Below are 27,992 nucleotides of genomic sequence, written 5' to 3' on the forward strand. Positions count from 1 at the left end.
CCTACACCAAACACAGCTGGGGCCTTGTGCCAAAGGAGACATCCTGGGCAGCAGCGAGGAGCCGGCCAGCTCCTAGTCAGAAGGGATGTTGGGGCAGAGGTGTAAGAGGGCTGCAAGAACGGTTCTAGGGTTGGTTTGACCCCTGGCCGGGGCTTCAGGCCCTGGGGTTCAGGAAGTCCTCATGCCACTGCCTTGACCAAGCAGATTTCCCTTGGCACACTACTCTCAGCACCTGTGCTCACACTTCTTAATCACAAGGCGAGGGCCCAGAATTCACAGTCAAAGAGATGGAAACCCAGTTCAAATCTCTGATGAAATGGGCTAAAAATAAGTCGATATTGGGAGTGGGAGGAGCCTCAGAATCCTCCTAAAGGTCAGCCTGGTCTGAATCATTCAGTGCCACTCTCCTTAATCCCCCAAACAGAAAAAGGCAGCAAACATTTTCTATAGAAGTTTATTCCCAAAACAGAGCACGGCTCCACGGAACAATTTACACAGCCAGGGAAGGAGGCCGCTGAGCTGGAGAGGGGGGAGACCCCCAGAGAGGGGCATCTACAGAACCTAGGACATAGCAAAAACACTCTACCCCCCCCAGCAGACCCCTCGGCCCTTCAAGCGCTGGGGTCATTCTGGGTAGAGAGCCGGGGTCATGGCTGGTGGGATTTGGCACCAGTCAGGGAAGTTGAACTTCTAATCTCCTTGGAAACTGCCTCCCAAGAATATGTGTGTGTGTGGGGCAGGGGGGGAAGGGATGTCTGCACAGACCACTCCCCAACCCTGCACCACCATTTCTGTTGGTAAGAGAACACCCACTCTCCAGGCCTTTCTGTCTGCTGTTTTCATAAGGGACTCAGGCTGGCCTGAGGGAGCTGGGGGTTAGAAGCCCCCTTGATATGGCCAGGTCCAGGGTCCTCACAGGTGGCTCCTCCAAGCCCCTCTCCCACTTTCCCTACCTTTCTTTCGTAAACAAAGGAAAAAAAACATTCTCAACTGTAAACTAAGTGTAAAAGTTTCAAGTTGTAAACAAAGTAAAAAAAAAATTAAATCTTGATTTGTAAACAAGTAACAAAATTTAAAAGTCCCCAGTTCTGCATCAGACAAAGTAACAAAAGTGAGAGTTTTGTGAACAGGGTCCTAACAGTCATTTTCCCCTTTTTAAGGGAACTAAGGAGGGGGGGTGGAACTGAGTCACTTCCGCCAGCCCGGGTGCCCAGGGCCAGGGAGGTTCCTGTAAACATGGGAAGTGTAGCACCTACATTCTGAGTCTTAAATTCCCTTGTTTCTGCTCCCTTTACTCTCATTTCTATCCCATCCACCCAGAATAAATTCTAGCAGGGGGCAATGTTAGGGAATGAAATGGCACCACAGACAACTTTTGCTCACAGCAGGGGCAGGGGTAGGTAAGTGGTGCCCTCTGCCCACCCTCTGCAGGAATGTCTGAATAAAGGCCTGAGCCCCTCTCTGAGGGAGGAAGGGAAGCCCTGCTCTGTAAACACGACCACAGCATCCGTCCTAGGTCATAAGGCAGTAAGTGGCAGGGACCCCATGTAATAAACACACACGTCCACAGGGAGGGGCACACAAGAGGTCAGCAGATTCCCATCTCCAAGAGCAACCCTAAGCCCCACAAGTTTGGCCCTTGGGACGTTTAAGAAAAAGCAAAGATCACACGACGGGGCCCTGACAATATTTAGATCAACCTGGGGGAGGGTGGGCACTACCCCTGCTGTTTGACTCCACCCTAGTGAGATGAGAGAAAAGGGTGCATGGTTTGCCCGGGACCCAAATGAGGCCAAGCTCTGCACCTCTCTCCCTCTGTCTCCCCCACACCAGCCCAGCCTCAGACTCCCGGGGGGGGTGGGGGCAGGGGGGACAGAAAAGTTGAAAAATAACATAAGCATATCTCTCTGGTTACAAAGATACAAAAACGTATAAAAGTCCTCCCTTCTGTTCCCCACCCACACCTGTTGCACGCATGCTCACAGCTGCGTGGACCCTCAGTGCTGCCACCATAGGGAGAGCTGGGGCAGGGCACTGCCTGGGGATCAGCCCCTGGCTCCTAGAGTCTCTTCCATCAGCTCAAATCCTCCATTGCCCTTGGCTCTTCATCGTCTGTGCCATCTGCTCTTCAGGAGTGACCCTCACTTCTGGGAACTCTGCAGAGTTGAATGGGGACAGCAAAGGTCATTGCTGAGAGAACTCAGTCAGATGGCTCTGGTTTGTCCCAGCCCAGACCCAGCCTGGTCCTCACCCATTCTGGACCCCCAGACTCATCAGCAAGGGTCTTCAGCCACTTAGGTCTTTTCTCTAAGCACTTAGCAAGCACCTACTATGTATAGATACTCCGTTAAGTACTTGACAGACACTGACTCATAAATCTCCATTTTATAGCTGAGGAAACTGAGGCTCAGAGAAGTCAAGTAACCTGCCCAAGATCACACAGCTAATGAGATGAGAGGCAGAACTCAAACTCAGACTGTGTGACTCCGGAACCTGAACCCCTGCCTAGCCCTCAGTCCACCTCCCACACAGCCAGACCCCAAGGATAGGCTGCAGGGGTCCCAGGTGATAGGCCAGCTTCCTTTCATCCCTACTCTCTGGAATCCCTCCAGAGCCCCAGGCACTAAGCCCCCTGCTCCTCCCTCCTCCTTTTGTCCTCACCCAATCCTGGGTCCTGCTCAGGTTTTGTTGGCTTCCCCTGCCCCACTCCAAGGGGCCCCTTCCCTCCAAAGATTTCTCTCAACTCTAGATCCCCACAGCCTGAACCAGTTTGTTCTTCCGTCTTGAAACTCAACTCTCCTTTTGGCTTCTAAGACCTGGCAACTCCTGATTCCTCCCTGCTCTCCTGTCATTTCTTCCCTGACTCCTTCAGGGGTACCCCCATCTCTTAAACATTGGTGCGCTTGTCCTCCCTGGGGCACTCCTGAAGACAATCTCTCCTGAGCCCAGGCCTATGTATCCACCTGCTTCCCGGGTATGTCTGCCCACAGGCACCTGAGATACACTAGGCCCCAACTCAATTCTGGGTACCCCACCCCACAGCATCCACAGGCAGGAAGAATTTACTGTTGACTAAATAACAATGAATGGATGATTTACCTTCTGACAAAGCTGAACTCTTCAGCCAGGCATATGAGCCATCCATATCTTGGCACCACTTCTGGCCCCTTCTTATCCCATACTACCTTCTAAGCAAAGCCTCCCAAGCCAAGCTTCTTCCTCCCTGCCCCCGGCATGTACCAGGCTACCTCCCACTTCTGGGCCTCGGCTCCTGCCCTCCTCCTCAACTAACTTAAGCCGTTTGGAAGGCACCAATCTCTCTTCCCTTGTCCAAGAAGTCCAGCAAGTCCCTGCTGGTCACAACCCTATTCCCTGCCAGATTTCTGCCCCTAGCCTGTGACTCCCTGACCGTGCTGAGGCTGGGGAGCTCACACTTGCCTGCCAACCCCCGCCTGCTCTGTGTGGAACACAGAGCAGGATATATGGGAGGTTGCCCTAAACATGAGGGTATGAGCAGCTGACAGGACCCTGCTTACTCTGAGTCCGGTGACAGCTCTGAGATGCTGTGGGACGTGGCAGAGCGTGGGGTAGAGGGCCCAAGAGCAGAGGTGGTGGCAGAAGGCGTGGCAGTGGTGTGGGGACCCGAGGGTGTGCTTGAGGACTGCACAGAGGAGAGGGCTGAGGAGTTGAAGGAGGCGAGGATGGAGGAGAGAATGTCCAGCTGTTCTGTGGAGGGGCCATGGCTAGGGCCAGAGGCTGGGTCCTCCCTGGCTCGGAGTAGCTGTGGGGGTGGCCCGAGGCCTTCCCGTGAGGGGTGCCGGCTAGGCACCTGGTCCAGGCTTTCCCGTGAGTTCAATCTCCTGGACAAAGAGTCCAGGGGCCGAGATGGCAAGAGGGGGTCCCTTGAGAGTTGCCGCTGGGGAGACAAGGGCAGAGGTGGGGGCTGTGGGTCAGGGTCCCGGGCACCACGGGGAGGGGGCAGTGTGCTCAACCACTCTCGGGGTGCTCCTAGGTCCAGCGCATCCCGCGAGCCAAACCGGCCGGCCATGGCACCAGGGTAGTCCCGAGGCGGCTGCCTCCTCGGCAGAGTGCTGCCCCGGTCCCTGGGCTCCAGGCGGCCTGGCGCAGAGTCCAGGCGTTCCTGGGAACCTGGCCGGCTCAGGGGACGCAGAATGGGGGCAGGGGCCTCCTCCAGTCGTTCACGGCTCAGTTGCCGCCGAAGGAGCAGGTCCAGTTGTTCTCGGGAGGAGTAGCGGCTGGCTGGCTGTGAAAGGCTGCCTGTGCCTCCACCAGCATAGATGCGGCCATAGGAGGCAGCTGGCACAGCACGGTGGCCCAAGGTGGCTGCACGGCACCAGGACAGCTCAGGAACGCCTCGGGTCTGTGGAACCAGTGGGTATTGCAGCCGGTTCTTCAGGATGCCTGTGGGAGGAACAAGTGGGGACAGTGTGTGTGTGTGGGGGGGGCAGGAATTCCCTGGGCCTTTAACAAGGCAGCAGCCCAAGGGATGGGGGGAGAAACTGCTCAGGGAGGAGCAGAGGCAGCCTCTGGGGGTCCCCGAGAGGTTAGAGATGCAGGAGGCTCCCAGGTCAGGACAAGGGTGGCTCCTGCAGTGCAGGGGTAGGGGCAAGACACCTCTGAGGTCAGAGGTCCCAACAATGCAGGCTGGGAGCAGAGGAGCAAGAATCCCCTAGGCTGAGGCAGGAGCAGTCCCTGGGGTTCCTGTGATACAGCGCTGGGGGCAGAAACCCCTTGAGTTGGAGCAGTGACAATTATTGGGGGTCCCTGTAAACCAGCATAGGTATAGACACCTTCCAGGTCAGAGCAGAGGCTCTGGGGCCTAGGGGGCAACAGCTCCCAGGGTCCCTGCAAAGCAAGCTGGGGTTGGAAGGGAAATCCCCTGGGTTGGGCCTGAAGCAGCCCCTGAGACCCTCGCAGTGCAGGCCAGGTACTGGGGTCGGCGTACGGGAGAGTACAAGAACCTCCCGGGGCAGGAGGCCTGTGAAACAGGGTAGAGGAGCAGAAGCCTTCAGATCAGAGCAGGAGCAACTCTCAGGATCCCTGTGAAGCAGTCTAGGATTAAACCTATTGCCTTCAAGTTGATTCTGATTCATAGCGACCCTGTAGGACAGAGTAGAACTGCCCCATATGGTTTCCAAGGCTGTAAATCTTTACAGAAGCAGGCTGCCACATCTTTCTCCCACAGAGTGGCTGGTGGGTTTGAACCACCAACCTTTTGGTTAGCAGCTGAGTGCTTAACCACTGCACTGCCAGTGCTCCTTGCAGTCTAGGATAAATAAAAAAAAACCAAACCCGTTGCTGTCGAGTAGATTCCGACTCATAAGGGCCCTATAGGACAGAGTAGAACCGCCCCATAGCGCTTCCAAGGAGCACTTGGTGGATCTGCACTGTCAACGTTTTGGTTAGTGGCTCTTAACCACTATGCCACCAGGGTCTAAGATTAAACAAACAAACAAAAAAACCCACTGCCGTTGAGTCAATTCCGACTCATAGCGACCCTATAGGACAGAGTAGAACTGCCCCGTAGAGTTTCCAAAAAGCGCCTGGTGGATTCGAACTGCCGACCTCTTGTTTATCAGCCCTAGCACTTGATCGCTACGCCACCAGGGCTTCCGGTTCCAGGATTAGGAGGGGGAAATCCCCTGAGTCAGGGCATGGTGGCCCACAGGGCCAATACCTTTCCTCTGGTGCTGGGTCCGGCCCAGGGAGGTTTCATCCCCACTGGTCAGGGCCAGGTCAGGCTGGTTGTTGTTGGCTGCATCCTTGCTGGTGTCCAGCCCCAGGCGCCTCTCGGAGCCCCAGGTCTGCAGGGCACAGGGGGCTGCCTCGTACTCCCCCAGTGCTGGCCAGTAGGACAGGAGGTCATTGCCATCCACATCTGTGGAGTCAAGGCAGATTACTGGAGCCTCTGGGTTGACCCCAGTGCCCCATGACCCCTGTGGCCCAGACTCAGTGACCCCTGACCCCAATGACCCTTGAAGCCCTGGCTGTTCTCACTAAGCAGAGGCAGGAATGTGAGGATATCTCCTGAGAGATTAATGGATCCAGCAGGGAGAGGGTTACTGATAAGCCCCCTAGCCTGAGCTGGAGGTGGACAGAGACCAGGGGTGGGAGGACCTGATGACTGAGGGCTCAGGGAGACCCGGCTGAACCCAGTCCCCAGAGAATATGAGCGGATGAAGGGGAGACAGATCACTCCGTAATATCCTTGACTCATTACTGTTGTCCAGGTAGTTCCTGGTCTCTAGCCAGCAATGTACTGTGGGCGGGCTGGATGGGGAAATATGTGTGGGGGTCCCAACAATGACCCCAGGACAGGGGTCCCCAGAGGTTCCCAGTGAGTCAGACTCAGACATCCTCAGGGCGCCAGCAGGGCCCCTCAGTTACATGTAAGTAGACAGTGGGGTGTCTCTTGGCCACCCACGGGGTCAGAGGGTCCCATCATCACCTTTGGGGTGGGTGAGGAGCCTCTCACTCTGGGCTGCCCGGCGGAGTGGACGCTGGAAACGCCCCCGCGTCCGGCCGTTGTCCTCACTCTCCGAAGACGGGATGGACAGACTCCTTTCTTCCTCCAAGGACAGGTCACTGTCTGAGTCAGAATCTACACCTGGGGTTAGGAAAGCCGGAGGGAGGAGCAGTGGCTTGGGGAGGATTTGGGGGCTCAGGAAAGAGCCTGGGTTGAAGGGTCTTGAGAGTAGGTACAGCGAAGGGCTTGGGGCTGGGGAGAGCCTGAAGTGGAGGCAGAAGCGGAAGGGCTGGGACTTATTGGGGCGTGGGCCAGGTCAGGAATGAATCTGGGGAACTGGGCTGAGTGGGTGGTTGGCTCCTGGGACAGAAACCCAGGGGGGAGCTCACCCCATCCCAGTCAGCCACTGCTCCGAGTTTGGGGCAGGAGAAAGAGGGATAAGAGAGAGCTCCCCTGTGTCCCTCCTCCCTGGCCCAGGCCCCCACCTCCGCCAGCATCTCGGTGGAACATGGCCACATCCAGGTCAGTGGGGCCAGTGTGGGCCTGGAGGCTGTGGTCAGTGTGGTCAGCAGCTGAGCCATGTTGAACCAGGACATTTTCCCTGGAAATGCAGGAGCCATTAAATAGAGTTCTTTGCAGGTTGGTGTGTCTGAGTGCAGAGCGAGCTGAACGTGCCCTGTGTGTGGCAGGAGGAGCTGGGGCACAGGCAGCAGCAGGGGCCTGGTTCTGGCATGAGGAGCCAGAAGGCCAAGATGGTGGATCCACCAGTCTGAGGACCTCATGATACTAACTGCTCAAAATGTGGGGACGGCTGGCTGGACAGAGGTTCAGGCCCTGCCTCCCAGGGGAGAAAGTGACCAGGGCCTGGCCCCACGGGGGTGGGGGTGAGAGTGACCGTGAGATAAGAAAGAAGGCCCTGGGGCCAGCTGCTATGACTCCTACCCTAGCACATCTGGAAGATCTCTGACCCCAGCCCAGACTTGAGTATTTTGCTGTTGGGTGTGTTTTCCCCACACCCTGGGAACCCACAGCACAGATACTCCCACAGACAAGCTTGCTCTACCTCCCAGGTTCCCTGCCTCAGCAAATGCCACCTCTACCCCCAACCCACACCCAGACCTGCAATGCCCCCCTCTCAGCCTCACAGTGCTGGTCACCAGTTCCTGTTGGCAGAGAGATAGGTCAGTCAGGCCCTTCTCACTGCCCCCTTCCACCCTGCCCTGCAGTGTCCCCCTCACAAGGAGGTGCCTCCACCCACCTGAGGTAGCTGCAGCCCCGCTGGCTATCCTGGTCCTGGGTCCGGCCTGAGCGGGCACTGCTCACTGAAGAGACAGTGGAGGCACCAAGAGTGATGCGGATGAGGCCGCTCTCCTCGAAGAGGGCCGTGTTGTTGTAGGCCCCAGGCCCCTGGGAGGTGGGGTGTGGATAAAAGTGTGAGCCAGCCCTGGAGCCCTGGCCCCCGAGGCCCCCTCTGGCCCCCCAGGCCCCCCTCTGGCCCCCCCAACTCTGGCAGCCCCTCACCGTCCCAGGCGCTGGCCTCGCCTCCTCGGGTGCTGCCTTCCTGCCCAGGCAGGCTGCTGTCCACGTGGCCCGAGCATCTGCATCCAGGACACAGAAGAGCAGCAGGACTGCCAGGCCCTGTAAGTCAGCAAGGGTCAGTGTGGGGTCAGAACAGGGTAAAAGAAGGTCAGGGGAGAGCCACCAGGGGTCAGTCAGGGGCTGGCATAAGCCCTGCGGGTCAGCAAGGAGCCTAAGGGAGCTCAGTAAAGGAGTCAGGGGAAGTCAGCAGGGACAGTGAGAGAGCAGTGTGGCAAAGCGGCTGGAGTCAGTGAAGGTCTGTGTTATGGACTGAACTGTGTCCCCCAAAAATATGTGTTGGAATCCTGACCCCTGTACCTGTGGATATAATCCCATTTGGGACTAGAGGCCATATCAGTGTAGGGTGTGTCTCAAATTTAATGGCTGTTGAGATATACAAAGAACATATTAGACACAGAGAGAAAAAAACCCCACTTCCATCAAGTAGATTCTGACTCAGTGATCCTGTGAAACAGAGTAGAACTGCCCCATAGGGTTTTCAAGGCTATCAATTTTTATGGAAGTAGACTGCCACATCTTTCTCCCTAGGAGGAGCTGGTGGGTTTGAACTGCCAACCCTTTGGTTAGCAGCTGAGCGCTTAACCACTGTGTCACCAGGCTCCTGACACAGAGAGAAGCAAGCACAAATGAGGGAAGATAGATGCCACATGGAGATAGCCTAGGAAACAAGGAAGTCCAGGGCTGGAGCTGAGACAAGGATTTTCCCCCAGAGAAACAGAAAGAAAGCCTCCCCCTAAGCCCATGCCCTGAATTGGGACTTCCAGGCTCCTAAACTGTGAGAAAATAAATCTCTGTTCATTAAAGTCACCACTAGTGATGTTTCTCTTACAGCAGCATTAGATAACTGAGACAGTGTGGATCAGCAAGGGGCCAGATGCCTCAGTGTTGGTGAGGGTCAGTCCAAGGTCAGCACCCCGCCTGGGGTCACTGCCCTGCCTGGGGTTAGATCCAGCCTGCTGAAGCCCCACCTAGGTCTGGAGTGTGTGAGGACCACCACAGTTACCTGGAGGCCACAGAGTCCAGCATGGAGGTAGTGGAAGGCCAGGATGCTGTGGTTGACCGCCAGGAGGCCAAAGAGCCAGGAGGCACTGACCAGCAGAAGTAGCAGAAAGGAGCTGCGGAAGGTTCTGCTGTGAGATATGGGAGGACACAGAAGGACACACAGGGGTCACATACCAGACATATGGGGGACATGGGAGCACACACACGGGACACAGGACATGCAAGGTCATGCAGGGGACATGGAAGATAGGAACTCACACAGGAAAATGGGAGGTCTCGGGAGGACACTAGGCCACACAAAGAACCACAAGCGGACATGGAAAGAACATACAGGAGTGTAGGGCCACCAGATGAAGCATGGAACACGAGGGTCAGGGGCAAAATGAGCCACCCAGGACACGGGAGACACTGGGGAGACCCAGGGGGAAGAGAGACAACAGGGTGAAAGCAGGTGTGGGGCCAGAGTACGGCGAGGGCACCAGAGAGGGATCAAAGGCCAGGGCTGTGTGACTGCATTCCCTCTGCCCAGAATCCGGAGCCCAGCCTGCACCAGGGATGCTCAGGGGACGCCAGGCCCCACCCAGGAGGGGTTGGCCATCCGGAGAATCCCCCTCCACCACCAACCAGCCAACTCACAGCACAGAGGTCTTCTTGGCCTCCCTCTGCCCAGTGGAGCAAGACGTGCGGGCAGCGAGGAGAAACATGGTCCCATTCATCTGGATAGAGAGAGTGAGAGCCAGAGAGAGCCGGAGATGCGGACAGAGAAATAGGACTCAAGGAGAGAAAGCGAGCTAGTGAGAAAGACACACACACACACACACACACACAGAGATCAGAAACAAAGCTGGAGGGGGCCTTACGATCACAAAAAAGGTCAGAGATAAGTGGACAAGGACTGAGACACTGTGAGATGGAGATGGAGAGAAAGACTCGAGAGACAGAGGTGGGAGAAGGTGTCTGCGTTTCTGTCCCCATGCCCCATCTCCACGCCAGTTGAGTGGGGAGTGGTTGCTCAGTGACCAGAGAAGAGAAATGGAAGCGGAGCCCAGGAAGCCTGTGGACTACCTACTGGCACACCTGCTGCAGGGTCTCCGTGAGGGAAGCACGGGGCAAAGCCAAGTGCAGGGCACTCACCATGATGACTAGGATGACAGGGCCTGCAAAGCTCCAGATGAGGGGTTCATGGACAGAGATCCAGCAGAAATCGGGGTTCCCGTAGCCCTCAGGGTCCAGGCCAACAGCAAGGCCTGGGAAGATGGACAAAGGGAGGTCCGAAGGGGTGTGTTCTAAGCTGCTGACACTCCCATGGGTGGGGATAAGCTTGGGGTGTAGGTGGAGCAGGCTTCTCCCCTGAGTAGATGGCATACGGGGCGGGAGTTGGGGACAGGGTCAAAGGTCAGGCTGTGATAGATGGAGGTTGGGGGGTCACAAGCCTGGGTGGCCCAGGGGGCGGAGCCCTTACCCAGCAGCACGGCAGGCACACCCCAGCCCAGGGCGTGGTAGAAGCGCATGGCGCCGCGGTCAACGTTGCGTGGCTCAGCCTGCATGCGGTAGAGGTGCAGCCCCTGCACGAGGAGCCACGCGAACGTGCTGAGGAAGAAGTAGTGCAGGAGGATGGCGAAGGCGGTGCACACCAGCTGGGGGTGGGGGCGGCGGTCAGGACCCCTCCTGCCCAGCCCACCTCTGACCCCCATCCCAGGCATCTGCTTCTCACCTCTGACCCTTAAACCACAGCATCTTACCCCAGCATCTGCCCCCAACTCTGGTCCCAACCTGAGCATCCCTGACCTCTCTCTGTTTTGACCCCAGGCCCTCTGGGGCCAGGTGGGGCCCCCTGGCCCTGACCCTGCACCTGGTTGTTGGTCCTCCAGATGCCCAGCAGGAAAAGGAGCTCTGCCACACCCAGGGCAGCTGCCACGTTGGCGTGGATCCCACGCATGTTGGACTTGAGGCTCCGCAGGCTCAGGAGGACGGCCGCGGTCAGCAGCAAGGCAGCCACAGACACGGCCATGAGCACGTGGGTGAACACAGCCAGCAGCTCCAGGTCGCCCTCCAGGCGCTGTGGAGGCATGGATGGTCAGTGGGGTTTCGAGTAGAGTCCCTCTGCCCTCCTTGGACTTTCAACTCCCTCAGGACTCTGAACACAGCCCCACCTCACGGGGGGAGGCATCCATGAGGACCCCAAAGGTGCCGGTCCGACTGCAGCGACACCGTGCATGGGACCCATTCCTGTGTACCAGCTCACAGTCCCTCGCTGTCCACATGCCGCGTTGCTCCGCCCTATGGCCACAGAGCAGTTAGACCTACTGTACCCTCCGTGGAGTGCCCACTGCCAGGCTGGGTTTGTAAGAGGTCACGGGAGAGCCTGAGGGTGCCCAAGTAGGGGAGCAACCCTCCTCATAAGTCTGGTCGAACCAGGACATCAGTGGGGGCCCTGGCTTCCCAGGGGCTAGCAACAGGACCAAGGGTTCCTGAAATGGGGATCCTCACGGGCCAGGTGGGTCCCACTGCACGCAGATCGCCTTGCTCCGATTCGCCGTCTGTAGCAGGCGGAACTCGAGGCTGATCGGAGACTCCAGGAGACCCCTCAGGAAACTGCGCCCATGGAACACAGCCACGCTGACCACCGGGGAGTTCATGACGGGGTTCTGGGGCAGCCTGAGGAGACACCCCACTTGGGCTTGAACACTGCTGACCTCCCTGCACTCTGACCACCTACCTTACCCTGTCCTCATGCCGATCCTCAGGGTACTGCCACTTCTGAGAGCCCCTCCAGTCCCTGCTGGGCGAGGCTGACTCAAGACTAGGGGTCCAGAGGTTAGAATCCTACAGAAATGGAGGGCTCCCTGCAGCAAAGGAGCCTCTGGACCTACTGCCCAGACTGGAGTCTGAGGCACAAGCAGCTCCAGATGACTTGCCTCTAACTGTCCTGCGCCCACCCCCATCTGACTCCCATCAGCTGGCCTGTCTTTGTGTTCTGGATCAGCCAGCTTGCCTGTGTGTACCTGGTTCCTGTACCTCTCCTGTATGCAACTGCCCCCGTCTGTGCCCCTGTGTCTGTCAGCCTGCAGTTCTATCACTTTGCACAACTCTAGGGAACACGATTCACATGGAGCCCAGGATGGACAAGGCTCCCTGGAGCTGTGCACAAAACCATCTCTGTCTGGTTGGGTACTAGCTCATCTGTCCATCAGAGAAAAAAAGGGAGTGCTGGGCTGGGCAGAAGCTCATAGGAAAGGCTGAAGGCTGAGGAGCCTTGGAGTAGCCTCATCTGTGGTACCTGGCACCCCGGCGCTCGGCCTGGAACTGAGCAGGGAGCAGGCCCCCCAAGGTGCGGTACACAAGGAGGATGACAATGGAGATTCCAGGCTCAGGCTCGGGCTCCAGAGGGGCTGGTGGGGGGGCCACACTTGAGGCGGTGGCATTTTCTGTGCTGCTGCTGCTGGAAGGCAAAACTGCCAAAGGAGAGGGAGGAGCCACTGTCAGTGACCTCCAACCCCAAGCACCCACCAAGCCAGCTCTGAACAAGCGTGAGGGACTCTTTCTGGTAGGTGCAGAGCTCGGAGATGTGGGAAGCAGGAGCTCCATGAAGGGGACATGGGCTCCCCAGGGTTGGCCCCTGAATGCTCAAGCTCTTGCAGGGTCACCTGTGATGATGAGAAACGACCTGGCGGGGCGAGGCCTGTAGGAAGGGGTGTGTGGTGGAGGCTGGACGTGGGAGGGTCTCACGAGTATGACATGGGGGAGGGGAAGAGTTGTCAAGAGGACAATGTGGTGTCTGGCTTGAAAGGGACAGGACCTGACCCAAGGGTCACTCCAGGGTTCTCACCTTCGGGCGGGAATGGCCGTGGAGACTGGGAAGGCAGCAGCACATGGGTGTGAGGGTCCCAGGCATCCTGGCCCCTGAAGAGGTTGCTGTGGTAGCGGGGGTAGCGACGGGCCCCCCGGGTTGGACTGGGGTGCTCCATGCGGTCAATGCTGAGCACTACCCGGGAGGTAGAAGGGTGAGACCCCTCAAGAGCCTCCTCCCTCTGCCAAGGGTCATGCGCCCTCCTACCCCCTTCCTGTACCCAAGTCCCACAATCCACAGCCTCCTTGCCATCAGCGCAGTCATTTCCTGCAAAGCACTGAAGGTGGCGGCCCAGCCTCCTGCCCACCCTGCATGAATAACCCCCAGTCTCTTGACCTTCCAGGTCCCTGCCCTTTTACAGCCCTGTGCCCGGCCCCATCCCACCCGCCACGCACTGATATTGGGCGTCACCAGCCCCACGGGATTCAGGTACGTGAGTTCCATATTCCTTGCGAGTGTGGCTGCATACTCCTCCAGATGCCGTACCAGCCCTGCGCTGCCTGGGGAGCCCCCAGGGGCCCGCTGCCCCAGCGCTGCCCACAAATCCTCGGTCTCTGGAGCAAGCAGTGCAGAGCCAGCCCATAGCAGATTCTGGAGGAGGGAGATGGAGTTGGACTCAGCCAGGTAGGGAGGGTGTGTGCGGGGACAGGGCAGCCTGAGGGATCTGGCCAGGTATTCAGAGGGACCCCAACAGGCAAGGGGGCAGGGCTAGAAAAGACAAGGGAAGAAGAGCCTGGAGAGGGAGCTGATGTGGGGATCAGCTCTGGGGGGCTAGGGAGCAAGGGGGCATGGAGCTGTTGGGCCAGAGCCAGGGGACCGGAAGCAGAAGGTGCAGCCCCACCTCGTTGAAGTGGGCGTCCTGTGTGGCTGTCAGCCCAAAGCCTTGCTGATGGCTCTCAAAGGCCAGTAGGTGAGCCAGCAGGCGGGCAGTGACTCGGACATCCTGGCTAAAGTAGTGGTCAGTGTGGCTGGTCACTTCCCGTAGCCGCTGAGCCAGCTTCTTGGCCTCCATGGTATCCAGTGCTGTCTTATTCAGCTCTAGACCATCCAGCTGCCGAGACAAGGATGGAGGTGGGCATTCTATAGTTCATCAGGTCTTCACAGGGGGAAACGGGCACAGCTCAGGAGGCCAAGGGCTAGGCCATGCTATCTAGGGCCCACCACAAGCCTGGGGGAGCTGGGGCCCTGGAGAAGATGCGAGTGGAGTCTCACCAGCAGACTGAGTTCTCGGAAGGCAGGGGAGGTGCAGTTGAAGAGGTCAGGTTCCAGCCAGCCCTGGTCCTCATCACACAGCCGCACGGCAGCCCCTGGGGGCAGGCAACACCTGGTAAGGCCTGAGGCCTGGACATCTTCACTGAGTTGACCACAGAACCCTCCCTTGCCCTAGGGGTAGCTCAACCCAGGCGGTTCCCAGCTGTTTGTCACTCAATCCCTGAGAGCCCTGTGGACCATCCTGAACCAATCATATAAAGGAGAGCACAAAGGCAGGTTTGTAGACACACACACACACACACTCACACACACGCACGCACGCAAACACACACACAGACATGTGGCCCAAGACAAGCACACAAACACACAATGTTCTCTCTCTTACACAGAGACATGCTGACACAGATGAGGTCTTCCAGGAGTATTTTGTAACCAAAACGAGTGTGCCTGTGTGGGGTCTCACACAAGTTTTAACCACCCCAGTGGTGACTTTGCCACCATCTCTCCCCCTTGTCTGTGGGGTTGGAATGGGAAGTTGAAGGAGAATTGACCTGGGCCGTAAGGGAGTTCGTGGCCACTAGCAACAGGGACCCTGACCTAAGCACAGACCCTTCCCCATCCCCGCCAGACTCAGACACGTGCACAGGCATAGAAAGACACATGTGAGCATGCGCACATTGCCGATCTCTGTCTGGCCACTGCAGAGACCTCAAGCAGCAGGGAGGGCCCTTGGGAGCTCAGGCAGCGGGTGGGGGCAGTGGGGCCCTCAGACAGCAGGGAGGAGTTTGTTGGGGTCTCATATAGACAGAGAGGAGAGGTCTGTCATGACAGGCTGTAGGGAGAGGCCAGCAGGGACTTCAGGAAGCGGGGAGAGGCCTGGAGGAAGCTTATGAACCGGGGAGAGGTCAGCAAGGATGTCAGGAAGTGTGAAGGGGTCTGCAGGAACCTCAGGCAATAGAAAGGGGCCTCTGAGGACCTCAGGCATCAAAGATGGGCCTCTGGGGACCTCAGATGGCAGGAGGAAACTTCCAGGAATGTCAGGCAGTTGGGTGTAGCATTGAGAGATCTCAGGCAGCAAGGAGGGGTCTGCAGGGACCTCAAGCAGTGAGGAAGGGTCTACTGAGACCTCAGACAGTGGGGAGGGGTCTGCAAAAGCTCTGGCAATGGGAGGGGGCAGCACACCTGAGCAAACACGTACCCCTTACCTGCACCCCGCAATCCTGCCCAGAAACCAAGAGAAACAGACAGAGGCTCAGCGAGGGTGAAGGGAGGGACCCAGAGCCCTGGGGAGGTCAGAAAGGGTGAGGGGCCCACCAGGACCCCACCCAACTCCCACCTCTTTGCAGGAACAAGGGCGCCCAGCTCAGGAAAAGGGGCGGCTGCAGCAGTCAGAGGACAGGCCCACCCTCACCCTGAGCAATGCCCCTGCCCCCCACATACTCACCCAGGGCCCCTCGAGGACAGGGCACTGTGGCCAAGGCACTAAACTTGGTCTGGGGCCACCACACACTGGCTCTCAGGGACTTGGGACATGCATCATAGAGCACTGGGGAAAGAGAAGGCACTGACCCAGGTGGCCAGGGGTAGTCCAGGCGCCAGGGCAAGTGACAACTGCACCCACTGCCCCTCCACCACTCACTCCGGGCCTGCTGCCCACCACTCCCCTGCTGGCCTCACAGGAGCTGGCCTGTTATGAGGTGAGGTCAGCCCAGGTTCCATGACAGGTCAGCAAAGTATTTGGCGTGAATGTGGGGTTCCCTGGGTATAAGTAGTCTCTCTTAGATAAAGCCTCTCATGACCCCTACCCAAAGAGCCAAGCATGAAACTGATACTTGGTAGCAGCATGCTGGAGCCAGCTCTCTATGTGTGGAGCTGGGTGAAGACCGCTCACCCTGGCAGCCGCTGGCTGTCACCTCTGCAAAAGGACTGTCACAGCTGTTGCACTGGCGGCCAAGGGCTCCTGGGCGACAGGGACACTGCCCACTGTGAGGTGCACATGAGCGCGAGGTGGAGCCCACGGGGTAGCAGTCACATGGGAGGCATGAGTCACTGCCCCGAGGTCGGTAGTGGAACTCCTGTTTGAGGATGGGTCAGGGGCCTGAGGTCAGAAGTCAGGGCTTAAGGTAGGGGTCTCAGATCAGGGCTTGGTGAAAGAGTGGAGTCAACAGAACAGGGTTAAGGTAATAGTGGTCACAAGCCAAAAGATAAGGAAGGGGTCAGAGGTCAAGGACGACAGAAATTAGGAGTAAGAAATCAAGGTCAAGACTCAAGTCAGTGGCCGAAGTCAGCGAACTGAACAAGAAATCAATAGATCATGTCCAGGGAAAGGTTACAAAGGCCAGGGGCCAGACACACCTTGCAGTGACACTGCCCATCTGTCTTGTCACAGTTGGGGTCAAAGCCCTTGTGAACGTCACAGTTGCAGGGACCACAAGTTGGGCTCCCCCACCATCCCCGAGGACACTGCTGGTCCATCCTGGGGGTGGACAGACAGGTGAGATGCCTCCATACCTCAGTGACGCCTCCCCCCGGCGAGGTCTCTCCATCATCTCAGCCCCCAGTTCCTTACCTGTGCTCACAGTGGTGTCCGAAATAGCCACCTGCGCACTCGCAGGTATAGCCATGGGGAGCTCCTGGGAGGTGCCGGCACGACCCCTGGTTCTGACATGGGTTCAAGAGACAGGCATCCACACAGCCTGGGCCATAGTAACCTGCAGGTTGGGTCAGGGGCTTAGGCCACTGGCCGCAGAGCATGGAAGGGAGCAGGCACCTGTCCTTCTCAGTTCCCACCTCCTCCAGACCCTCTGGGTCTCTCAGTCCTCACCATGGGTCCCTGGCTTCTGCCCAGATCACCCTTCCCCTGACCCTCTCAAGACCCCACCTGGCCAGCAGGTACAGGAAAAGGTCTGCCAGAGATCTCTGCAGTCAGCGTGTGGTGGGCAGGGCCCAGATGCACAGGCGTTGGTCACAACACAGCCAGGTTCCACATTCACTCGGTGGCTGGGGGGGAGCAGGGCTGGAGACCCTGAGGGCGTGGAGCCGAGCCATACCCCCTATGGACACAGCCAGCAAGGGGTGAGGCCCACATCAAGGCACCTGAGCCCTGTGTCCTGCAGAGCCAGCCTGGCCTGATGACCCCTGACGTGCAGTCTCCCGCAGACCCAAAAAAACCCCAGGCCCTGACCCTAACATCCCCAAGTCAATCCCCCCATGGGATGCCTAATTGTGCTGTCCCCAGTACAGACCCCTAATGACCCTTGATAATCTAACTTAGACTCTGACCTCCAATACCACAGAAAGGCTGGACTTGTCTGGTGGTGTCAGGTTACCCTCACCCATGACAACCTTCACTTGTATGTAGCTTTTTCAGGCCCCAAGGAGCCCCTCACCTCTAACCATGACCCTAATGCCCCCCCCCCCCCATATCATGCTTCTATGCTGACTCCCACCTGGATACAGCCGTCCAGACCCTGAGGGACCTCCTCCTCACTGCCAGGGGGCAGTCCTCCCACATGGAGTCGCTTTACCTTCAGGCCCTGCAGTTCATTCCCCACTGCCATGGTGTCCTGGGGGAGGGGACAGGTCAGCACTAGGGCAGAGGGGTTTGATAGACCCCTGCTTCATTCTAGGGTCAGTCAAGGCCTTGTTTTAGCTCTGCAAGATCATGCTCTGTTCCCTGGTACCAGGGATATGGTCTGGGAATGAATGGAGAACCTGTTGGGGCAGGGAGGGTGAGGTGGCAAGAAGGTTTCATTCCAGAGCTGGACCCAGAATGGACCTTGAAATTCTATGATTCTGACCTGGGGAACAGAGACCAGAGGGGGCTCCCAAGAGTCAGGCAAAGTGATCACTAGAGAGGTACCCGGATACCAGGGCAGAAATCTGGGTGGCCTCCACGGTATGAGGAGTACTTGACAGTGGACCAGTCTGGCTGGTGGGGTGAATTCAGAGCAGGGATACGAGGAGGGGCTTAGGGGAGAACATCAGTGGAGGGAGTTGACAGGAGCAGGGCTAAAGGTTGGGTCAAATGACATGGGTCTGACTGGAAAGCTGAGAACACAATACCCCAGGGTCAGAGATCAGACCTGGAAGAGGCTAAAGTCCAATGAGACCATGAGGACATGGTGGCCCCGCCGGCCACCTGGTTCCTCCTGCAACTCCAGCCGCAGATCATGCCACCGGCCGTCACTGACTGTCACCTTGTCCAGGAGGAGGTGGGCAGCACGGCCCAAGCCTCTGGTCACCGTCACAGACAGCAACCCTCGATCCAGCTGCGGGTAGAGAAGCAGAGCTGTGGCATCAGAGCCCTAGTTGGGCTGGGGCTGGGAGTATCAGGAGGTGAAATCAGGGGGCTCAGAGGTCAGAAATATCAGAAGTCAGAATAGCAGAGTCAAGGCTATACCTAGGACACAGGAGTGTTGTGTCAGGGGTACCATGGTGCTAATAGTGGGGTCAGGGGACAGAGATCAGGACTGGGGGTCATGGAATGGTGCAGCTGGCACAAGAGCTGTCCTGGTGCCCTATGCCTGCTGAAGTTGTCATGATGGGGGACAGGGTCAAGGGACAGGGTCTAGAGCAGGGTCAGTACACCTGGCAGAGAAATATGCTGTGACTGAGCCTGAAACCATAGGACTGTTGCTGGTGGGTTGGAGAGCTGAGGGTCCAGGGAAGGATCAGGTGGGTAGACACACCTGGCAGAGGAGTGTGCTGTGTGGCCCAGCCTGCACCTGCATCAGGATCCCCTGCGTTGCCCGCGTCCGAAATGCCAGCCCCAGGTACCAGGGCACAGATACAGTCATGTCACTTCCAAAGTCCCAGCTCAGTGTGCCGTTGCCACGGAAATGGTAAGGATGAGTCATGGCTGAGGGGATAAGAGGAGCAGGGTCACAGGCCCAACCCCAGGTACAGATCTTACCCGGTAGGCCCCTCCTGCCCTGAGCTGCCCACTCACTGAGCCGACAGTCTTTGCCACCGAAGCCCACAGGGCAGTCGCAGATGTAGCCACCCCAGCGTTCTGAGCAGAGGCCGCTGTTCTTGCAAGGGCTTGAGTCGCAGAAGCGCAGCTTGGCCTGGCAGCCTGGGGAGGAAGGCACATGGGCGATGTGAGAACATAGGAGGGTGGCTTGAGTGTTGCGTAGGCCACAGGGGTGCAGAAAAGGTGACAGAGGCCATGATCTCAGCCCCATGTTTTTTCGGAGGGTAGGGGTTGGTAGGAGTAGAGCCCCAAAGGCAGAGCTGTGGCATGGTGCTTGTCAACAAAGGAGTCCAGAATAAAGTCAGACCTGGGGTCACCCCATGTAGCCCTCCACCCACTCCCTATGAAGGGAACAAGGCTATGGGCGGGGCTGGTGGGAACTACAGGCCTACCTGCTGTGGTGCCATTGTTTGCCGCGAAGGCCGCCATGTCAACTCGGCGGCCATCAATGTTCAGGTCCCGCATACAGCCGATGAAGTCCTTGTGGGACACGGGGAAGTTCTCGGGGAGGTTGGGGACACCCCCCAGGAGGAGGGGGCCCGTCAGGTCCAGAGACCTGGGGGTCAGGGGTCCGGGTCATTGGTGGGACTGGGGCCAGGGTGGGGTTGCTCCTGAGGGCTGTAGGAAGTGAGGGGTACGACTCAGAGGGTATGGTGATTGAGGTGGGGTATGAGGCCAGGCTGCAAAAGAGGGCCTTACTTCAGTTGTGGGGGCACAAAGGGGGACTCATGATAGGCAAGTAGCTTGGGAAAGGTGAGAATTCTGGGGTTGAGGGCTAGGATAAGGAGTGAGGCATTTGGGTGGCTGGGGTAGGAGATAGAAAAGTGGGAAGTCTGGAGGGCTGCGTACGAGATTAAGGTGCTAGGTGGGGATGTAGGGAAGTAGATAGACTGGGGTGGGGGAAGAGACTTGGGGGACTCTGCGGGAGTGGGGAGTCTAGGGTGGAATACAGGGTTGGGGGCTAGGGTGAGGTGGCTCTGAAGGTCTTAGGAAGTTGAAGAAGGAAATCTGGTGATTTGGGGGGGAAGGATGGGCAGTGTGACAGGCTGGGGTGAGAAGTAGGGTATGTGAAGGGTGGGGGTGAGTCTGGCAGGCAGAGGTCACGGGGACCAGGGCTGGGGGCCTCACTTCTTGGAGCTTGTCTGCACGCCAGCAGCTGCACAGGAGTAGTTGCCAATCTCAGCCCCAAACTGCAGGGCCACAGCCACGTCACAGTCATCCACGCTCAGCACAGCCACCTTGTCCTTGGAGGGACCCTGAGCACCCCCCAGAGCATCTGTCCGGGGCTAAGATCCAGGGACACCAGTCAAAAGGGCCTGCAGGGTGACCTCTGAGGGGCAGAACCTGGGGTCCCAGCTCCCTCCCCACACTCTCCCATGCCAATGGTAGTGCCTACCTTGTTGTAGTATTTCAGATGCACTGTATGCCACTGGCCATCACTCAGGCCCCCCGGAACTGTGGGGCTGACCACTGTGCTGGACTCGCCTGTTGGGGGGTGTGTGTGGAGGTTGTCTGGAGCTGCTGACTTGTTCCCACTCTCCCAGATTTGTCCCCACTCTCCCAGTCATTTAGGCACAGCTACTTCCAGGGTCACCCTGGATGCATCAGATCACTCCCCTCACTGGTGACCATCCTGGCTGGATCGGAGTGTCTTTAGACAGATGGGAAAAGCACAGGTTCCTTGGAGAGACGGACCTTTCCATAGGAAGTGGCCATGGGGACAGTCCACACTGTTGTCTGTTAGGTGTGTGATGTGGCAAATCCATGGGGACACAGAGCCCAAAACCCCCAGCCATGCCACACATACATGCATCCACTGGCCCCCACACACATACACCCTACGGGGGCACCCACCCGTGGAATATGTGAGCCGCACTTGCCCGGCCACGAGCTCCAGAGCCAGGAAGTCGTGTTTCTCGTTTAGGCGACCATTGTAGAAGAGCAGGCCGCTTGGCTGCACAGTTGAGAACCTGGGCGGGGATGGCAGGGCACGGCATGAGCCTCACACACCCACCACCCTATGACAAGAAGGGTCGAAGGGCGCTGCCCAGGCTGGGGTGAAAAAAGAAGCGACAAGGAAGAGAGGGACCGACGGGTGAGGCCAGTGCAATAACGCTCGCTCTGGGGGGTCGGGGTGTCAGGGGAGGGGGCAGTGCCCTGTGGGGTGTCAGAATGGGGCATTCAGGAATCTGAGTCAGGGTCTGAGCGTCAGGACGGGGACGCTCAGAGACGCGGGGCGGGCACCTACGAGAGGGACAGCGTGAGGTGGAATCGCTGTCGCAGGCCGCGAAACATGACGAAGGAACTTGGCGGGAAGGAGCGCGCCGCCACCTCACATCGCGGGCCCTCGAAGGCGCCGCCCGCCGGGCACTGGCAGCGGAAACCGCCATGAGGCGCGTCGGCGCAGGTGCCCCCGTTGTGGCAAACGCCCGGCACGCAGCGTCCGGCCTCGGTGTCCAGCTCGCAGTCTTCTCCTGGGGGCCAGGGTGCTTTCAGAGGCGGTCACAACCACGCCCCGCCCCTGCCGCACAGGCCCTGCCCCTCCAAGGCCAAGCCCCCGGCCAGTTCCAAGACCTCGGAAAGGCGGAACTCTCTGTGGGCACGCGCTCAGAGCGCCTGGCCCCGCCTCACCCTCGGTGCCGGGTCTGACCACACGCCCCCAGGTCCCGCTGTGCCACGGCCACGTGCTTTCGTAGCCCTGCCCCTGGCCATGGCCCATGCCTCCGTCATAGCCTCAGCCCTGCCTAAGGCCACTGTTCCTTCCAGGCCCTACGCTTTCCCTGGGACAGGCCCTACGGGCTCAGGTCTACGCCGCCACATCGGCCCCTGTAGGCTCAGCAGCGAGGCCCAGGCTGACTCGCCACGTAGTCCCAGCCCCGGGCTTTGCCTTAGGCTCCCCCATCTCCCGCCCCGCTTCCCGCCCGCCCCGCTCACCCGTGAAGCGCGGGCGGCAGACGCAGGTGTACCCGCCCTCGCGCCTCGCGCAGGCGCCGCCGTTGCGGCAGGGGTTTGAGTAGCAGAGGTCGAGCTCCGTCTCGCAGAAGTCGCCAGTAAAACCGGGCGGGCAGCGGCAGCGCAGGCCCGCGATGGGCTGGATAGGTCGGAAGAGCGTGGAGGCCGAGGCCAGGAAAGGCGCGGACGAGTCAAAGCGAAGCACGGACACGCATTTCATGTAGTTCTCACAGGGCTCGCGCAGGCACACGTTGTCGTCAAAGGGCAGCACATCGAGCAGCGAGCGGGCTGCGAGCGCGGCGCGGCGCACGTACAGCTGCTCCTGCAGCTCCTCGGAGCTGAACCAGGGTCCCGCAGCGCCCGCCCCGGCCCCGCGCGGCGCCAGCGCCGAGAAGCTCACGTTGAGCACGGTGCCTCCCACGTCCGTGTCGTTCTGGATGTTGAAAATGAAGACGTCCTCGGCGGGCGTGGCGAGAACCGCGGCCACACCTTCGAGGAAGTGGCCCAGCAGCGGCGACAGAAAGCGCTCCTGCCACATATTTTCAAGGCGCACGGTCAGGCTGTTCGCCAGCAACTCCTCGGTTATGATGACCACACGCAGCACGCACTGCGCCGTCACACTGTGTAGGCCATCTGTGGGCAGGGTAAGTGCAGGATCAGCCTGGGATCAGTGGCTGCGTCTACTTGGGACACCAGAGGGCTGGGGACGGTGACTATCCAGTCCTCCAGCACCTGCGAGTTAGCAGGCTGACCCCACCAGGACACAAGAGGATCTGGGGCTAGTGACCAGCCTCCCCACCAAGGTATTACCATGCTGCTGCTTCCCACCCCCACACAGGAAGAGTCTGGACCAGGGATCAACCAACCCCCACAACACCCTTGAGTCAAAAAGTCAGTCCCCCAACAGCACACAAGAGAAACCCTAGGTGGTCAGTGATCCACCCTCCCAAAAGTTATCATGGTCAGCAGGCCATTCCCACTCAAGGCACAAAGAGGAGCCAGGAAGGACCATTGGCTACTCATTCTCCCTACCTCCTAGCACAGCCGAACTGCCAAAAAACCCCTCCAAGAAACAAGGAGGGTTCCAGGTCAGGAACCGCCCACCCCATATCTCTCATGGATCAGCAAGCTGCTCTCCTATGACACTAGAGGGGGCCCTGGCCCAGTGACCATTAAATGCCCCTCTCCCCAGAACCCTGGGTCAGCAAGCTCTCTTGCTCCAGGTGAGTCTTGGACCACTGACCTCCTTTTACATGGTTCAGTAAGCTAACCACCACCCCAGACCTGGATCCTGTGATTTCAGTGGCCACTCCCAGAAATGAAGGTGAGACACTTATCTGCCTTGTTCTCCTTATTCCCAGACCCCACCACCTAGTGAGTGGTCAATAAAGATTTGTTGTTGAGTGAGTTGAGGGATAATGAAGGCTATGCCTTCTCTGACAAGGCCAGGAGCCTTTGCTCCAGACTCGGGGAATGAGGGCCAGTGAAGCTTGCCCTCTACCTCTGCAGCCCCCAGTAGGCATTGTGAGAGCCTCTCCAGCCTGCATCTTCCCATGAAGAAGGAGCTTGTAAACATCTGGAGCAGTGGAGGGAGGCAGGAAGTAGATTGACCTCTGGTCATTTTCCCAAAGGGCAGGACCTTGGTCAGCTCCTTACATAGCCACCAGGCCCCACTCTGCATGAAGCTGCCAGAATAAGCTGCTGTGCCTGACGACGGAACTATTGGACTCCCTCTCCTGCCCAGATGTGAAGGTCAGACTGGACCAGAAGTGACCCTTCCCTTCATCACAGCACAGGGATGTATGTGGGCTGACTGGCCCATGCTGGGACCTCCAGAGCATTACTGCAGGGTCTCTAGGACATTCTGGGGTGGAGAACTGTCCCTAGGGTAGTGGATAGTTCTTTACAGTCTTTATAGGGTCTGCTAGATGCCCTGGAATCTTTGGGGTTCTATGTAGACTTCCCAAGAATTTAAGCAGAGTCCCTGTGAGGTCTATGGAAGATCCTGTGGGGGTGCGGGGACCCAGCACTTGAGGGATTCTTGGAAGGTTTGGAAATCCCTTTGGTTTGCAGTGCTCTGTGGAGCCCCTGGGGCTGACAGTTCGGGATCACTGAGTCCCTTTCCTGCTCCCTGCCCCTCACCTGTGACAGTCACCAACATGGAGGCCACCAGTGGGCGGTTGTTGTCCAGCTTTCGGCTGAGTCGCAGCTCCCCACTGGTTTGGTTGACCATCAGCAGCTGCAGCTCATTGCCACGCTCAAAGGAGTAGAAGAGGCGGTCAGAGACATCAGGGTCGTAAGCAGGGATGCGCCCGATGATGCCCGAGGGGAAGGTATCTGAGCGGTTGGATACGTAATTGTTGAAGAGGATCTGGAAGTTATTGAGCACGGGGCTGTTGTCATTCTGGTCAACCAGGCGGACATGCACAGTGGCCCGGCTGACGAGAGGGGCAGATGTGGCCTGCACCACAATCACATATTCCTGGCAAGCCTCATAGTCCAGGTCAATGAGTGCCGTCAGCTCTCCAGAGAAGATGTCCATTTGGAACAGCTCAGGGATATTCCCCTCCACGATCTGGTACATGATGTGGGCATTGGGGCCTTCATCAGGGTCCACGGCAGTGATCTGGGCCACCACCGAGCCCACAACACTGTTCTCTTTCACCTGCACCTCAAACTCTTCAGCTGGGAAGACGGGTGCATTGTCGTTCACATCCTGCACTGTCACCTGGATGCTGACTGGAGTCCGAAGTGGGGGCACTCCGCGGTCCACTGCGTAGGCAGTCAGCTCATACACTGGCACTGCCTCCCGGTCCAGCCGCCTGACTGTGCGGACAATGCCAGAGGTGGGCTCGATGGTAAAATCTCCATCTCCATCTTCCCCGTTCTGGAAAGTGTACTGGACCCGGCCATTGGCGTGAGCATCCCGGTCAGTGGCTGAGATCTGCAGGACACTGGTGAAAGGTGGAGCATCCTCAGAGACCAGCCCTGGGTAGTGGGAGGCCACAAACTGTGGAGCATTGTCATTCACATCATTGACCATCACCTCCACATAAGTGGTGTCTGCCTTCTGTGGGATGCCATTGTCCCGAGCTGTAATGGCCAGTGTGTAGGTCACTTGGTCCTCGTAGTCCAGGGGGGCCTGTAGTGTAATGGCCCCTGAGTTTGCATCAATGCGGAACTGGGGCAGGTTGTCCTCCAGGAAATAGGTGATACGAGCATTCTCACCCACATCATCGTCAGAGGCACTGATGACCACCACGGTGCTTCCCACTGGCCGATCCTCATTCACGCTCACTGAGTAGTGGGTACTTTGAAAGACAGGCCGGTGAGTGTTGGCATCTGTGATATTGATGTGCACATAGCAGTGATCATGAAGGGCACGGTCAGATGCAGTTAGCACCAGCTTGAAGTAACGTTCCTGCTTGTAGTCAAGTGGCAGAGCCAGTGTCACCAGGCCCACGCCCCCCTGGGTGCTGATGGCAAAGCGGTTCCGGGTGTTGCCACCTGTGATCTGGTAGCTAATGGCACTGTTGGCATCACGGTCTACAGCGGTCACGCTGACCACACTGGTGCCCACAGCTGCATCCTCATTCAGCCGTAGGTGGTATTCCTTCATGGTGAACTCAGGCCGGTTATCATTAACATCCAACACAGTCACTGTGACGCTGGCTGAGGCAGAGAGTGAAGGTGAGCCATGGTCTCGTGCCTCTACGCTGAAGAAGTAATGCTCTACAGACTCACGGTCCAGAGGGCCACTCACAGAGACCCAGCCAGTGGCACTGTTTATCACAAAAGGTGTATCAGGTGCCATACCAGTTAGGGAGTATTCCAGTCGGGCGTTCTCCCCATGGTCTGCATCCACTGCCTGAATGTGGATGACAGAGTGGCCCAGAGGTGCGTTCTCCAGGACCGAGACCTGGAAGGGTGTGCTGACAAAGATAGGAGAATGGTCATTGATGTCCACAACCTGAATGCTGGCTAGACCTGTGTTGTTGGACAATGGTGGCCGACCTGCGTCCTGTGCACGGATGCGCAAGGCATACTCTCGCTCTGCCTCAAAGTCCAGAGGCGCCACAACCTGGATCTCGCCAGTGAGGCTGTCGATGGCGAAGTGGCCACGGCTGTTGCCGCTGATGATGTTGTAGTGCACCAGTCCATTAGCGTCCTTATCCCGATCGGTGGCGGTGACGCGCAGCACCACCGTGTGGGGGCGCACATCCTCGCGCACCTGTGCCACGTAGCGCTTCTCGCTGAACTGGGGGACGTTGTCGTTCTCGTCTAGCACGGTTATGTGCACACGCACGGTGGCCGAGCGTGGCCCAGGCTCCTGGCCCTGGTCGCTGGCTTCCACTACCAGTTCGTAGCTCTCCATGTGCTCGCGGTCTACGCCGCCGCTGGTGCTGATGAGGCCCGAGCGTGGGTCGATCTCGAAGGCTGCAGCAGCCGCGGCACGCGCTGCAGGTGGTCCCACAAAGCGGTAGCGCAGGTTCGCGTTGGGAGGCGCGTCGCCGTCAGTGGCACGCAACTGCAGGATGGGGTAGCCCTCCTCCACGTTCTCGCGAAGCGTCTCCCGGTACTGCGCTTGCTCAAACACCGGCTCGTGGTCGTTACGGTCAGCCACTGTTACAGCCACCATGGTGGTGGACGAGAGGCGCGGCGAGCCGTGGTCCTGCGCTGTAACTCGCAGGTAGTGGCGCTCCATGCTCTCGCGGTCCAGGGCGGCCGCGGTACGGATGAGGCCGCTGTGCGGGTCGATGCTGAACAGCTCCAGAGAGCGGCTGTTCATGAGCGCCGCCAGCGAATAAACCAGACGCCCAGCCTCACCCGCGTCCGGGTCCTGCGCCACCACGCGTAGTACCGCGGTACCTGCTGCTTCGTTCTCGGGCACCAGCGCCTGGTAGTTGTACTGCGGAAACTGCGGGTGGCGGTTTGCGGCGCGACGGGAGCGTGCCCGACGTACTGGGGAGATTCTCCAGGCTCCTGGCGGGGCCCCGGCCCCCGGGGGGCGAGGCCCAGGGCGTTGCGGGAGAAAGCGGCGGCGGAGGAGACTGCGAGGACGCATGCGCTCGGACGCCGGCTCGGGAGCTGTCCGAGAATCGCGCAGTGCTGAACGCAGCGCGGGAGCTGTCCTCGCCGTGCGCAGTGCTGAATTCAGTCCCGCACCCGATTTCGCAGCCTGGGGAGGACAGTCCGGCCGGGAGGCTGTCCCCTCCGCTCGGAATGCCGCAGGTCTCTCGCTCTGACGCCGGCGCCCCGGCGCCCACAATTCCCCGCAACAGTACGCGGTTCCCACCCTCTTGCGGACTCCTCTCCCAGCGTTCCGCTGGAATAACATCGGCCTGGTATCTTGGGGCCGAGCCAGAAGGTCCAAAGGGAGGGGCGAGCTGTCCCCCGAGCCCAGCACTCCTGGAGACAGAGCTTTCGGCAACAGCCCGTCTCTCTGTACTGGTCCTGCCCTCCCGCCACAGGAAATCTCCGGGCTCCAGCACAACGGAGACCCTGGGGCCTGTCCTGTCTCTCGCCCGCGGCTATCCAATGCCTGGGCCCCATGCTCAGCCCCTAGTACCGCTTCCAGCTCCTCAGCGGGCCCTCGACCACTCTGGACGTTTTGCCTTCCCCCTCTGAGCGCCACGAAAACGGGCCTCCTGACTCCCAGGCCAGGCTCCCCATCCTCTCGGACCTTGGGCGTCTCGGGACAAAGAGCTAAGGCTCCGCTGCCGCTCCGCGCCCAGGGCCCCGTAGAGGCAGCTGCCCCTGGGCCCCAGCCCTGGCCCCCGCCGACCCCCAGCTCCCCCCGGCTTAGGCGAAACAAAGAGAGGAGGAGAAGCGGGAGGAGCGGGGTCTGCGGCCCCCCGAGACCCCGCCACGGCGGCCGCCTCGCCATCACCCCCTGCTTCCCCACACGGCCTCCG

General features: G+C 58.9%; 1 protein-coding gene across 2 annotated transcripts; it reads right to left on the bottom strand.

Moving 5' to 3' along the window:
* Positions 1 to 1,991: 1,991 nt before the first annotated feature.
* Positions 1,992 to 27,964, bottom strand: CELSR3 (cadherin EGF LAG seven-pass G-type receptor 3). 2 transcript variants are annotated; one of them, XM_049862819.1, is made up of 35 exons: positions 24,220 to 27,964; positions 22,060 to 22,710; positions 21,374 to 21,599; positions 20,980 to 21,095; positions 20,522 to 20,610; positions 20,254 to 20,411; positions 19,518 to 19,681; positions 19,102 to 19,227; positions 18,842 to 19,011; positions 18,236 to 18,421; positions 17,600 to 17,716; positions 17,032 to 17,203; positions 16,720 to 16,861; positions 16,506 to 16,626; positions 16,042 to 16,225; positions 15,595 to 15,696; positions 14,151 to 14,245; positions 13,780 to 13,989; positions 13,334 to 13,529; positions 12,918 to 13,073; positions 12,369 to 12,543; positions 11,579 to 11,746; positions 11,242 to 11,368; positions 10,941 to 11,147; positions 10,551 to 10,725; positions 10,223 to 10,335; positions 9,725 to 9,804; positions 9,090 to 9,213; positions 8,009 to 8,125; positions 7,746 to 7,894; positions 6,973 to 7,088; positions 6,470 to 6,622; positions 5,699 to 5,899; positions 3,537 to 4,422; positions 1,992 to 2,156 (listed from the first exon to the last, which is right to left on the bottom strand). In XM_049862819.1, exons 1-35 carry the CDS (start codon positions 27,962 to 27,964, stop codon positions 2,129 to 2,131), a joined length of 9,945 nt encoding a protein of 3,314 aa, XP_049718776.1. In that variant the 3' UTR covers positions 1,992 to 2,128. The 2 variants fall into 2 exon arrangements, with proteins under 2 accessions (XP_049718776.1, XP_049718775.1); XM_049862818.1 differs by having other exon boundaries at positions 9,090 to 9,216.
* Positions 27,965 to 27,992: the final 28 nt, after the last annotated feature.

This window comes from Elephas maximus, chromosome 20, assembly GCF_024166365.1.
Source record: "Elephas maximus indicus isolate mEleMax1 chromosome 20, mEleMax1 primary haplotype, whole genome shotgun sequence".
NCBI lineage: Eukaryota > Metazoa > Chordata > Mammalia > Proboscidea > Elephantidae > Elephas > Elephas maximus.